At 46.9% G+C, this 12,942-nt stretch overlaps 1 protein-coding gene across 7 annotated transcripts in view; it reads left to right on the top strand.

The window, feature by feature from the left end:
* The window catches only part of HCN4 (hyperpolarization activated cyclic nucleotide gated potassium channel 4), a 168,997-nt gene that overhangs the window by 130,655 nt on the left and 25,400 nt on the right, over positions 1-12,942 (top strand). For all 7 annotated transcript variants that reach the window (XR_014696798.1, XM_084532193.1, XM_084532192.1 and 4 more), the window contains one exon: positions 1,520-1,738. Coding sequence is in view for 6 of the 7 variants with exons in the window: in XM_084532193.1 (XP_084388319.1) it covers positions 1,520-1,738 (219 nt within the window). In the remaining variant the exon portion in view is untranslated. The remainder of the gene's footprint in view (positions 1-1,519; positions 1,739-12,942) is intronic.

Below are 12,942 nucleotides of genomic sequence, written 5' to 3'. Positions count from 1 at the left end.
CCCTTCTGGGACCCTGGATGTGCTGCTGCTTCTGTGTCCGCTTCGCTGTCACTTGTGTTGCTTTGCCCTTCTTGTTGCAGTGTGAATGGGGCCTGTCTTGCATAACGTAACCAAATAGGGCTGAGGTAACACTACCGCCTGTCTTTGTCCACGTGCTTATCTCCTAACCAAGCATGACCACTCTCTGGAGGCTCCAGCTCTTTGCCACGGCTCCCAAACAGCAACAGTACGCTTTGGTTCTGTTCACTACCTGTAAGCTTACTGAAAAATTTCCATCAACATTAGTGACACCCAGAAAGCTGGTTTTTGTAGACAGGTCATCAGCCATTCACCTGATTGTGATTTAATCCCTCCAGGGAGGCATCCAGCACTGCTGGTCACTGGTGCTGAGGCTGCTGCATCTCTCTGAAGGAGTTCCCAAAAGTATTGCTCATCTCTGCCAAGCCCCAAAGCAGGCCTGCTGCACCATGACCTTCTAAGTTGCCGTGGTGTATGTATCTGCACTGCTATATCCATGATGTTAGCACCTTCCTAGGAACAGAAAGAAGACTGATGAATGTACAGATTATGTGCTGTGATGAATGTCACCGTAGCAGCGGTATTTTTTCACATGCCTTGTAACAGCAGTGTGTGATGACAGTGCATTTACTTTACAAGGTTTTGTGGCAAGGACTTGCTAGCATATAATACCCACAGGACAGTAAATGTACCTTGTGCTGTTCCATGAACTCAAGCTAATCAGAATAGTCATGAAGCTTATGTTGTATTTTTCTCCCTTTCCCATGATATAATTGCCAAGGTGCCTCTGCTGTTAGTTGCAGTGGGAGAGCACAGGGTGTCCAAAACAGGCCATTGACTTCAGCTGGCTTCTCACGGTGGTTTATTGCATCTCTCGAATGAGACCATTTGTTCAGCTCCCCGAAAAAAAGCCCAGTTTGACGCTGCAAAGAACTCGCTGTCTGGACATTATCATCTTAATTTTCTGCCCTTCCCATCTCTTCAGGTAATGACCAGAGATCCTGAACATTTCCTAAATTGCCGGGGAGGAAGTGATTTTCCCCACTTTAAGATCTTACTGCTGGCAACCTTGCTCAGGCTCTCTTTTACCAGTTCTCTGAAAAATCCATTTCCCGGGAGAGTAATCATTTGCATCAGTCCCTTCTCCCACATGTGGGTCTCTTTGAAATTATCCCAGTGCATGATCCCATTTTATCCCAGGTTAGCAGCGTGTCAGTCTGGCTTCCTTTCTGAAAAGCCTTGCTGGAAAGAGCACATGGGACCTCTAAAACCCTGACCAAAGCCAGTTATTGTCAGATGGCTGAATTTAGGCTTTGTTTTTAAATCCAGCGTGCCCAACACTTCCAAGCCATCGAGGAATCAAATTGCTTGTTTAACATACAGGGGTGCTTTAAACATGGACTTTGGGGTCTAACATTAGGTATCCTTTTCTGAAATGTGTACATCTCCAAGAATGTCGTGTCCCACTGCTAAAGCTTTGTCTGTCTATCTGTCTCTTTAGAATGACTCCTGGGGGAAGCAGTATTCCTATGCGCTGTTCAAGGCAATGAGTCACATGCTCTGCATTGGGTACGGGCAGCAGGCGCCCGTTGGCATGTCAGATGTGTGGCTCACTATGCTGAGCATGATTGTCGGTGCCACCTGCTATGCCATGTTCATCGGCCATGCCACAGCCCTAATCCAGTCTCTGGACTCCTCACGGCGTCAGTACCAGGAGAAGGTAAGGACTGGGCTTTGCAACCCTTATGTGACCCAGGGGTGGTTTACGTGTTGTCTGGAGGAAATCAGGGCTGCGAGTAACTCATGTGAGAGGCCAAAGGTCTGGTGTCTTTGACACCACAGCAGTTTACGGGTAATTTAATTTGTTTATCCAGACAGACCCATGGAGGAAACAGATGTGGGATCAGATGAATAATAGTAGGGCAACTGGGTGATTCTTTTTGTATCAGACTATCTTTTCAGATTGGCATTATCAATGTCACTGGTATCTAAAATTAAAAGTCACTTTTTCCTTTCTGAGATCTTCTTCCAAATCCCAAGTAAACACTCAGAACGTGCAGCTTTGTTTAGCAAGCACTTCCTTTAAAAATATCCGGATTAATCTCTTCAGTGCTTGTGAGGGAAGCTACCTAACAAACCCCAAAGCACAGATCAAAGCTCAGGAGCACCAGTTAGGTTCCCCAGGTAGCTATCGAATTAATTGCACGGTGGTTGAATTGCATAATGTAGGGCACAGAGAGAAATGTCACCATTGATCAGGTTACCGCTGCAGTGGCAATAACACCTGGTGGTGGCTTTAAGGTGATGCTGCGAATTTGTAAGAAGTTAAGGGGCAAACAGGGGCACTCACTGTGATACAAAAACTTTTGGAACTGCCTCAATTCCTTCACTCTTTCCATGCCTGCAGTATATTGCTGTCTGTACAGTGGCATTTCGTCTTCTAAAGCAAAGGAGCTGCTGCTGCAATGATGTTTTTCCTTCTAGGACATGGGCAGGAAAAGCTGCCTTCATCTTCTGGTTGAAACAGCAGGTCTGCACCTCCACGAAACAGGAGGGCTCACTGAAGAGTGACTGTGTGTAACTGAGAGCAAGGGCCTGACTGGCTCAGAGGTGTTACAGTCAGGGTCAGGTGAAGATTAAGAAGAGGAAGAATGAGGTGCTAGTACTATTCTGACCTTGCCTGGTGCAATTAGATTAGGTGAGAGGGTAGCTGGTTTTCAAGTCCATAAAGTACGGCTAGTATGCACGGGCTTAAGAAAGGTGAGGTTTAAGTTGCTGCATGGAAGGGGGTGGGAGAAAGGCTTTATTAGGTGGCCTAGAGCAGGTCTGAGATACAGGGATTACAATGCTGGGCCACAGAAAGACCTTGCAGGAAGGCAGAGACTGAAAGCAAAGGGTGAATCATGCTTTTAGGATAGGGAAAATATCAAACCTCAGCTTGAGCTAAAAGAAAAAGCCCAGGAGAAAAAGCATGGAGGTCTGTGGTGCGTTTTGCCTCTGTGTTCCAGATTGGCTGGACTAAGGCTAACTGAGACTAAGGCATGCCAAAGAGAAGGACACTGCAGCACTAGGAATGCAAGCTGATAAAATCTGTGTATGCAGAATATTTATTCAAATGTGTTTGAAGTAGCATAGAAGTCAAGGACTGATTTGCAAATCCAGCCACCTGGTCAGCCTAGCCGCAGCCAAGTTTACACCTGCAGGACTGGGCAGCACAATTTTTTCCCCAGCCAGGTCTGAAGACAAGGGCAGAACTTGACCCTGGACATTTGATTCCACTCAGTGCTCAGGGAAATCAGTCCAGAGACTGTAGCCAGGGTGTCAGAAGTGTGAAATGTTAAATAAAGCCTGATTAGAATGTGAAGAAGTGAATGAGAGGGTTAATAGATCCAGGAGAAAAGCTTTGTGATGAAAGCAGTGAGTAGAGGGTTTAACAAAGGGTGTATTTCATGTGTAGTGGTTATAGCAGGTTCATTTCCCAAGGTATTCTCCTAGGAACAAAGCCTCAGGGACTGAGTACATTCAATTTCCTCTTGCAAATGGGACAAATGATGGTCTAAAAACAAATATGTATTTACTTTCTGCATTCCTTAGCACTTGAATAGCCATGATTAAAATGAGGCTGCTTCGTGATTTGCAGCCCTGCAACTCAATTTAGTTCGGTCCTCTTGGGACAATGTGTCTGTTGAAGCATATTATAAGCAAAGAATCTCAACAAGTTGGCAGGGTCGACTGGGAGAAGCAGGCAGGAGTTTGGAGACTTCTGCCGAGTACCCCTTCGGGTGCAGATAGGGCTCTGCCTCTTACCTCAACAGGCTGCAGAGGTTTTTGCAGCTGTTCCGGGAGTAGCCAAAGAAAGGGGGTACAGTTGGGAGGGAGAGGAGCGGCAGAAATTACCATCGTAACAGGACAGAAGAGTATAGCTAGTAACTTTATTGGCAGGCTTTGTGTAACCTTCAAGACAAGGTTTGGGAGGGAATTTGTAGTGAAATTTCAGATTGGTCTGTGTCTCTGCCAAACAACTTGTTCTTCCCTTGTACAAACAGGGTTTCTGAGAAGAGGAATAAAAGACAAGATGTGCTGGCTGTTGGATTCAATAGCAGGCTTGTCACAGTAAACAGTACATGATTTAGCCCCATCTTTCACTCTTGATTGGATTCATTGAACATTTGGAGACACTATCCCTGTTCTGTCTAAATCCCCTCCTGTAGCATCTGAACTTCATGCTGTGCTGGTTTCTGCAAGGCAGGGAAGCCATACAGGATCAGCGTGTTGGTAGGAAGCACGGAGATTTTGGAGAGGGAGGTTGAACCTTCCAAGACAACTCAGTGCCAGGGTTCCCAAGTGCAAGCGGAGAGTCCCATGTGGCACAGAGCACTCACACCAGCTCAGGCACTGGAAGTGGCACAGCCATCATGTAAGTATGGCTCTGTGCCATCCTTAAAAAGCTCTGAGGCAGAATAGCTCTTTAGCTCTGGCACTGTGAAGTGGCTGTTTTATTTCCAGTCCCCGAGACAAAGCTAGAACAGACCTCTCTGTCCTGTCCTGCATTGCACAGTGTGTTACACCCTAAATGGCTTGCCTGTGGTCACACAGGGAGAGTCAGTGACAGCAGGGTCAGAAGCTGACTCCTATCTCTATACTGCAGTCTAGTGTCTAGCTTCAAAATCTCTTTGCAGCCATGACTGGTATCCTTTCTCTTACGTGTGTATGATGGGAGAATATTACAAGTTCATCCTGAGGGGTTCTGATAGAAAAATCTTCCAAAGTCATGGAGTTAACATTTTATAACTGAATTGATCTGACAGCTCTGACCAGCGAGGGGAAGCCTTGCACACCTGTTTTCACATGGCGCTCTCCTACTCACAGCTGCACAGTTCCATTCTTGTGCACCACATCGTATGCTTCTCAGACCTCTACCGAGACGATTTCTCTCTTCTGGGTTAGTTTTCTGCCAGGTGACTGGGTTGAATTGCTGTAGAGTCCAGCGAGTGCCAGAGCTGGTGCAGGGTGATGGTGGACGAGGTCCATAGCCAAGAGCAGAGGCTCGAGGCCTGTTTCAGCTGTTCTTGTATCAACTCACAACTTAGCATGTAGATTCATCATTGACTGCAAAATCATCGTGCAACCTGCAGTAACTGTGGCTCACAAGTACTTGGAAAGTACAAGAGTGGGAGAGTGCTTCCTGCTCAGGAGATGAGTAAACTAGTTGCATATGAAAGTTATTTTCATGCTTTTTGCAGGTTGCCCTATTAATTTCTTTCTCTAATCCTAAAGCTCAGCTGGATTAACATTTATGTCAAGTCACCACGAATGCACACACACACACTCACTCATTCTCCCTGGTAGGTGCTGTAACCTTGAGGCTTTTGGGAGCAGTGATTATGCTGCTGACTGCAGCCATGCTCCTCGGAACAAAGCAGAGAGAGACTCTGGGCTTTACTCTTCCATCGCAGCAGGATTCAGGCAGTGATGGGCATCCTGCAGAGAGGCTCGGCTCTCCCGCGTTATCTGCTCAGGTACATGCAGAAGAATGACTGATGACAAGTAGGAATTGCTGCTGTCAGCATTGCAGAGCCCGGCAAAGCTGTAATCTCTTCTGCCAGAGCCTCATCTCTGCTCAAGATCTGTCTGCTACACTGGTGTTCTCTCAAGCTCTCTGTTCTCCATATTCATTCCCCTGCTCCCCCTTCCCCCGAACAGTCTATCCAGTGCCTGTTGTTCTTAAAATACAGATTGAAACCGGGTAGATACTTACATATGCACAGCGTTGTTCCGAAGAAGCACCTGCTGCAGCACAATTGCAAAGGGTAACATTACAGAGAGAAGTGCTTTCCAAGTCCTGCAGAAGCACTCCTGACATCATTTGTAGTTCCTGAAACAGCCCTGTTCAACCGCCAGCACCCTCATTCCTGCAACAGACTCATCCCATTCTCTGGCTGTCCACACCAAAATGCACTTTGCTGTCCAACTCTCAACATTTCAATCCTTCTGTCATTGGCCTGAGCTCAGCAAAGAGGGTTTTGATACTGGTAATTGGGGAAAATGTAATAACTGTAAAGGCTGAAGCATACTGTCTGGAAAGTACAATCATTGTTGGAGGACAAAGCAGATGTTAGACCAATATTCATCAGGGCAGAAGTGGGAGACTCTTGTCAGGCAACAGTTTGAACCAAGTGATGTTGTGTGATCCTTCCCACAGCATCCCTGTGGCACAGTACAGGTCAGGGTGATCTCAGCATACTGGCTTGATGCCACTGGCCAGAGATGATGGTCTTCATCCCTCAGACTGTCAGGCACAAGTCCTCTCCCCAGAGAGCCACGCTAAGTCTGCAGCATGAGTTATTCCCCTGAGAATGGAGGCAGTTTGGGGACTGGATCAGCCCTGCAGACTGAAATTTGGTGCTCCAAAAACTGACAGAGCCAAAAGAGTACACACTGCCATTGTGCCTTACTGCTACAGAGGGGGCTGGGAAGCCATCTCCTGGGCTTAGTCAGGCCTTGCCCTTCCTTGGAGACCAGCAAGACAGAGCTTTATTACACAGCAGGTTTAAGAAGTGATTTTTTTTCTCCTGGTATGTAATTAAACTGTGAAACTTAGTGCTACAGGGTGCTGCGGAGGCCCAAAGTTTAATGAGCCTTAGAATATTTAAATAAATCCACACAAGGAAAATCTTTGAAGTGTTACTGAATACTAAGATGCAGCCATAACCCCTGGCAGTGGGTATCCCTCATCCTCTTTTGTCAGAAGCTGGGAGGGTATGGCCAGGAGCTGGGCTGCTCTACGCCTCGTTTGTTCTTTCTCCTCTTCCTCAAGGCATCTGAAACTGTCAGAGACAACACAGGCGAGAGGAGCCCTCAGCTCACCCTTTTTGTGTTTTTAGGCTGTTGGGCTACACAGTTTTCTGAACGGGCTCCAAATGAACGTGTGCATGGAATTTGGTGCAGAGATCCTAGCTGGAGTCCTGGACAGGGTATAATCACATTAGCCTGGCAGCACGCCTTTGCTGATTAGCCCCCTTCCCTCCCCTCTAAGCAGAGCTAATTAACCCAAACGCAGCACTGCACCGAAGCTGTATTAATTCTTGTGGCTCCAGGGTTGGTTTAGCCAGGGCTACCTTGGGGATGACACAGTGCAGAAATATGAAAATAACTCGTGTCAGCTGCTCTGCTGGCGTGGAGTTGGGCAAAGACTGCTGCTGTTCCTGCATGCACTCTGTCAGATGGCAGATTTCTTGTTCATTACCAACCTGGACAGGGTTTGTAGTGTTATTCCCAAGACAACAGGTCACCAGCATTGGTGGTTCCTCAGGTGGTGGTCTCAGTTTCTTAGAGTCCAAAGGGGCAAGTGTCCCCCCCAGCTAGTGTCTCGGTTCTGGATGGTGGGAAGGCTGCAGAACTCCCTGACTCTTGTGGTAGGGTGTGTAAAGGAGAGGCTTGGGAGTGTGTAGCACTCCAGAAATTGAAGGTGTCTGGAAAATTTAATCAAATGCAAAATGTAATCAAATTTCCTCATTGGAAAAAAGTTTGGAGAGCCTTGCTTTATCCTGTTATGGTTGCGCTGGTTGTGTGTTACCTCAAGCCTGCTCAGAGATGGCCGGAGAACTGTTATGTCCCATGCTACCATCAATCAAAACATTTGGGATAGATAACAAGGCTTATAAATGATGTGCTTTACTGATTGCGTCTAGCTGCAAGGGCTGCTGATGTGTTCTGGGCTCGGTGTCTCAGGCAGTGCCTCCAGGTAGGTTCTTCTGTGATCAGGGCTGGGTTTTCTGGCAGCTGTGCAGGCCAGAGTCAGCAAGGGAAAGGAGCAAGCCTGGATGCAGCTCAGGATACCAGGAGGGGTCCAGCTTCCCCCCGTCATGGTAAAGAGTAGCTGGAATAGCAAGGGGTCCTTATCCCCACCTTTTTTTTTGCCAAAATTTGCAACCTGGTGTAAGTTGGCCCTCCTTTGAGAGGGGATTTGGACCAGGTGACCCCCGGGGGGTCCCTTCCAGCTTACATTGTTCTTCGTGACCCAAAGTCCCTGATTGCTTCAGGCAACAAGCAGTCAAGGTTTGGTGAGAACGGCTGGCTCTGGATTGTGCATGCAGTGCTGCAGGACAGCCCTCCTCTTACGGACACCACATCCACTTTGATTTGAGAAGAATGTTTGTAAGAAATAGTCAATAGAGTGGTGCCAATAATAGTTCATTCAGTTCAGGAACTCAACCAGAAAATCAGAAATTTGTGTCAGTTGTTTTAAGGTTATTAAATCCTTCTCATAAAAGAATCCTGCATTGATTAAGGAACGTGGAAATGCTTTCTGAATGAAAACCCAACGGTTTCTTTTAAAAACATCTCACAGTGGAAATTGTCTTCCCTTTATGGCTGTAACTCAACTGGGATCAAGTAGTTTTTTGGTTTTACAGAAGAATATTTCACGGTGAACTTCCTTTTTCTTGAATGTGTTTACCCAAGCTTTACTAAGAGAAGCTGTAAAACATCTTCTCGATACCTGTGCAGTGGTGATCAGTCGGCACGAAGCAGGCAGTTCAGTGCCCAGGTGGGAGTGTGTCCATCTTAGAGGCAGCAGCGCCCATACAGAGCGTGTGGCTGGGTGAGGGGGATGAAGTGGAGGTGTATAGGCAGTGCCCTCTCCATGCTCAGCAGGCGAAGGAAGGATTTGTTGACATTTCCATGTCTTTGCAGCACGTCTTCACAGAAGGAAAAACGAAGCTGCCATGTAGTTTTGCTTTCTGTCAGCAGGTTTACGTAGGGGATTGGTCTTGGTTTGCTGTATCAGAGATACAGTAATTATAGCTAAGATTTTGACATCTTATTTCTGAGAGGAGAAACCAGACAAATAGTTTTATTCTTTAAGCAATGTCAAGCACAGCCTGGTCTGAGCGGTGTGTTCGTGCATGCACAAACACTGTGTGTTGTCACGGAAAGTGCTCTTTCCTCAGCAGCTCTTTGTATCCCAGTGTGGGATTTCAAACTTCATTATCAGTTTTGAAATTCATTTTGGCACTTGAACTGTAAATAAAAAAAGTAAATACATCCTAACACGAAGAGCTAAGCCTCCCTGCTGAGCCACCTCTCCTGGCAAAAGGCTGCTCCCGGCAATACTGATTTCAAGCTCACAGACTCACTCTTCCCTTTTCCACATCTCTGGCCTTTGTCTGCTGGCAGATTTTACCTCATCTCTCTTGTCTTACTCTGCTGATGAAAGTAATGTTGATTTCTTTTTCCCCGTCACCCTTCAAGATAGGTGGATCCTGTGACATGGCCTGACGTCTCCAAAATATCCTGTTTCACAGTGCTTGATGAATAATAAAAGATTCCTTGACCAGGTCCAAAAGTGCATGGTGCAGGGCAATATGCTTGGGCTAGTATGTGGCCTCAAGCCCAGCGAGGCGTTCTCCTCAGGCGTCTTTCCCAGGCAGAAGTTGGTTGTGGAAAACCTTGCCATGGTGCACAGGCTTAGACCTTAAGGCTGAGCACCTGTAAAAGCGGACAAACAGGGCGTTGCCACAGCATTTAAATGCGAACAGGTTGGTCCCAAGGTGTTTGGATCTGATTTCCTAGGACCCCTGAAGTTCTCAGATGTTTCCATTGCTTGCAGCAAAGCAAGGCCGTGTCCCCCCATGGTGTGACTGCTGGCTCAGTGCTACGTGCTGAACGGCTCCGTCCCTGTGCTGGGATTCCCTGGTTTGTGCTGGGGCCACTGCAGCACTGCAGCCGATGGGAGGAAGTAAACAACTGTTTCATCCATCAGGCTCATAATTGACCCTACTCAGTCTGTTGACATGTCACAGCCCAGAAATGGGATTGTCTGAAGCATAATCCCTGCCTGAATAGGTACTGATTACCAGCAAGGGGAGGCAGCGACAGCGGCTCATCATTGCAGCCATCCTCAGTATAATCAATGTTGTATAGAAACTGGAAAAAAAAGCTCCAAGAATTTTCTGCTGGAGTCTGTGGTATTCGTAACAGAGCAAGAGATAGAGAGCCTGATTCTACATAAAATAATACCTGAAGGTATCACTGCAGTGAAGCTAAAAGCTTTCCATGTATTTCAGCATGTAACATGCAACACCTGAAAATCATCCTCCTGTAGCAAATTGAGCTGGTGCTGCGGTGCCAAAAATAACCCAGTGTTTGGAAGGGCTCAGACCCAGGATAGCACAGAAGGCTTCTTGCAGAATGAAGACTGGATCTAGAGGAAGTGACCAAACAGCGTCCAAAGCTGAAGAGTAGACAGACATGGGTTTATGCAGAATCATGCAGAATCCTGCAGCCTCATCCCTAGCACCATCCTCCTGCTGCCTGCAGGCCAAAGAAGATGGAAAGGGCAGCATATGCCTGCATACAGCACCCCTCAGACACTTTCCCGTCACTATGGACAGCATGGCCATGTTCACATGGCGTTTTATGACTTCCCTTGTTCTTGTTGGAAAACTGCAGGGCTGTGCTGAGGAGCACGAGCGTGTATGTCAAGCCAACTACATTCCTAAGTGTTGGCAGGTCAAAATGTGACAGCCTGCACCGGGTACAGACAAACTATCAGGCAGAGAGCAAACTTCTATAGGCTAGGACTGATAGTAAATATGCTCCAAGTTCTGCAAGTTCCCTTTGAAACCAGGAAAGATTGCACCAGCAGTGTTGGCGTGGTGTTATTGTGTTACAGAAGTTCTGTTTTCTTCCTCTCTTTCTCCTCATTGGACTCCAGGAGAATGTACCTCAGCTACACTGAGTAGATCTCCTGGTCGCAGAACAAATCCGGAGGGAGGAAATACAAATGACGTAGAAGACAAAAAACAGAACTTAGCATTTATTAGTTTTTGATGATTACTAAATGCTGGGGAGCTGACATTGCAGCACTGTTTTACTCCTAATCATATGTCAGATAAAATAAACAAAGATGCAACTGTGTCCCATCAAGACACTCCATCCGGTCAATCTTGTCATTTGATCTTTGCCCTTATGAAGCACAAATCCACTTAAGAGATCCACAGCATCGTCCATCATAGCTGCTTCCATGTATCTTAATGCAGTCTCACAGGATGTGCACTGCCATTCCCGTACAGCATTCGAAATGCTGTCAGAGCATCAGAACGTTTCACTTAATTGAAGATGCATTACTCTGCTCGATTCTCCTTTTCTTACACGAGTGCATCTCTGTTGATCTGCAGGAGTTTGGATGTGGAGACTGTGTGCGAGATTAAAGTCTTCCCCACAGCTGCCTCAGCCTATTTCCGGAAGGATGCAAGCAACACAGCTCTGTATAGGAAATGTATATTGATGTTCGGGTAAAAGGCAACTAGCATCCCAGGGCCTTTCATTGCAGTAGGTTATGTGTGTGTGCCCGTGTTGGTGAGCATACTGTGAAAGCGTGTAAGCGTGTTTGTATTAACTGAGTTGCAAAACTGGAAATCAGCATTTCTCTGCAGCTCTGCAGAGTGATGGCTGTGGACCAAAGAGGACTCAGAGAGGTGTCTGTGCCAGGGCTGGGGTGCAAGCAGCTCTTCTCAAATGCAGGATCTTTTTTGCGTTCAGAAGTAGGGCAAGGAAGTAGCCCAGCTTTTCCAGACAGTGATTTATTACTGCCAAAGGAGGACTCATGACAGAGATCGAGGGTATGAAAGGAGTTAAAAATATTTTGTTCTCTTTCGAATGTGAGTGATGTGAGCTTTGCTGGAAGGGAGGGGAATGGGGAGACAACTAGGGAAAGCAGCAGGTTCTAGAAGGAAAAATACTCATCTAAATGATTCCCTTTTGATATATTAATGCCTTCTTCAAGGGCTTATTCGAGGAAAAACAGACTTAAAGAAAATGAGTTAGGATTTAAATTGACTCAATTGTCTTCAGAGAGATTTAAATAATTCCTAAATGAGTCTTTCCATTTGAACTCAGAGAGGCCACGAAATCTCTGCACAGGTCCTCCAAGCACAGGTCAGACTGAGGATGTGGAGACAGGAGGGCTGGAATGCAAGGGAGAAGGGAGGCAAAAGGAGGCTGTAAGGCTATGGCTGGCCACGTCTGAAAGGCACCCGACAGGGAGCCAACTCCGTGGGCATCAAGTGGCTTTAGGGACGGGGTCTGCACCATCTGGGAGCCTCGATTAATATCCATGCACTCTGGCGGTCGTGCTCACTACAGTCACCATCAGCCCCTGACTTAGTCCCGTCCCCGTGTGTTGCTGGTGGCCTCGGGAGTGATCTTATCTGGAGCTGAGGAGTGATATGTACTGCCCACCATGGACTGAAAGGTCCTCCCTCATGCAGGTTTTTCTTCCATCACACACAGAGAGAAGGGGCTGATGCTCTCACCTGCAAGCAGCTCTGCAGGACTCAATCTCTACATGCAGGAGAGCTCAAAAACTCTCCACCTGGCATGGGTGAGGGGAGGTGGCACTGCCAAAGGCAGGAGAGCCAAAATACCTCCTTCTTGTCAACTGTGATTCCTTATTCTACAATTTTCTTTTGTAACCGTGTTTTTAATTTGTGATCTGAAGCAGAACCTTTCATTCCAGTGAAGTAAATTTGTCCTGCTTTTACTCTGCGCCTTATCTGGGGACAGTGACTGTAGGAGAATCTGACAAGTCCCAGGGACTTTGCAGAGCCGTAATTTATTGCTCTTTGTTACAAAGCAATAAATCTGTATACAGTAGTGAGTAAGCAGAGTCCGAGTCTCCCCATCCAAACTGTGCTTGTGAATTTGAGAAGTCAGGGATATTTTTCCTGAGAAGCAGAGGTCAGCTGGAGATTGACAGCAAGTGCTTATGGTGGGGAGATGAGGGGTAGTGGGCTGGTGGCTGGGAGCAGGTGATGAGTGGCATCTTGTGACATGGGGCACACTCAAAGGGGTCACCTGGAGCTCTGACCAGTGAATCTCTGTGATGGAACATGTGTTGTGGTGCGTTTGCTGTGTGGTAGA

The sequence above is a fragment of the Aythya ferina genome (genome assembly GCF_964211825.1).
Source record: "Aythya ferina genome assembly, chromosome: 11".
NCBI classification, from domain to species: Eukaryota; Metazoa; Chordata; class Aves; order Anseriformes; family Anatidae; genus Aythya; species Aythya ferina.
The sequence above is the reverse complement of the archived record's forward strand: the minus strand, read 5'-3'. Positions and strand labels throughout refer to the sequence as shown.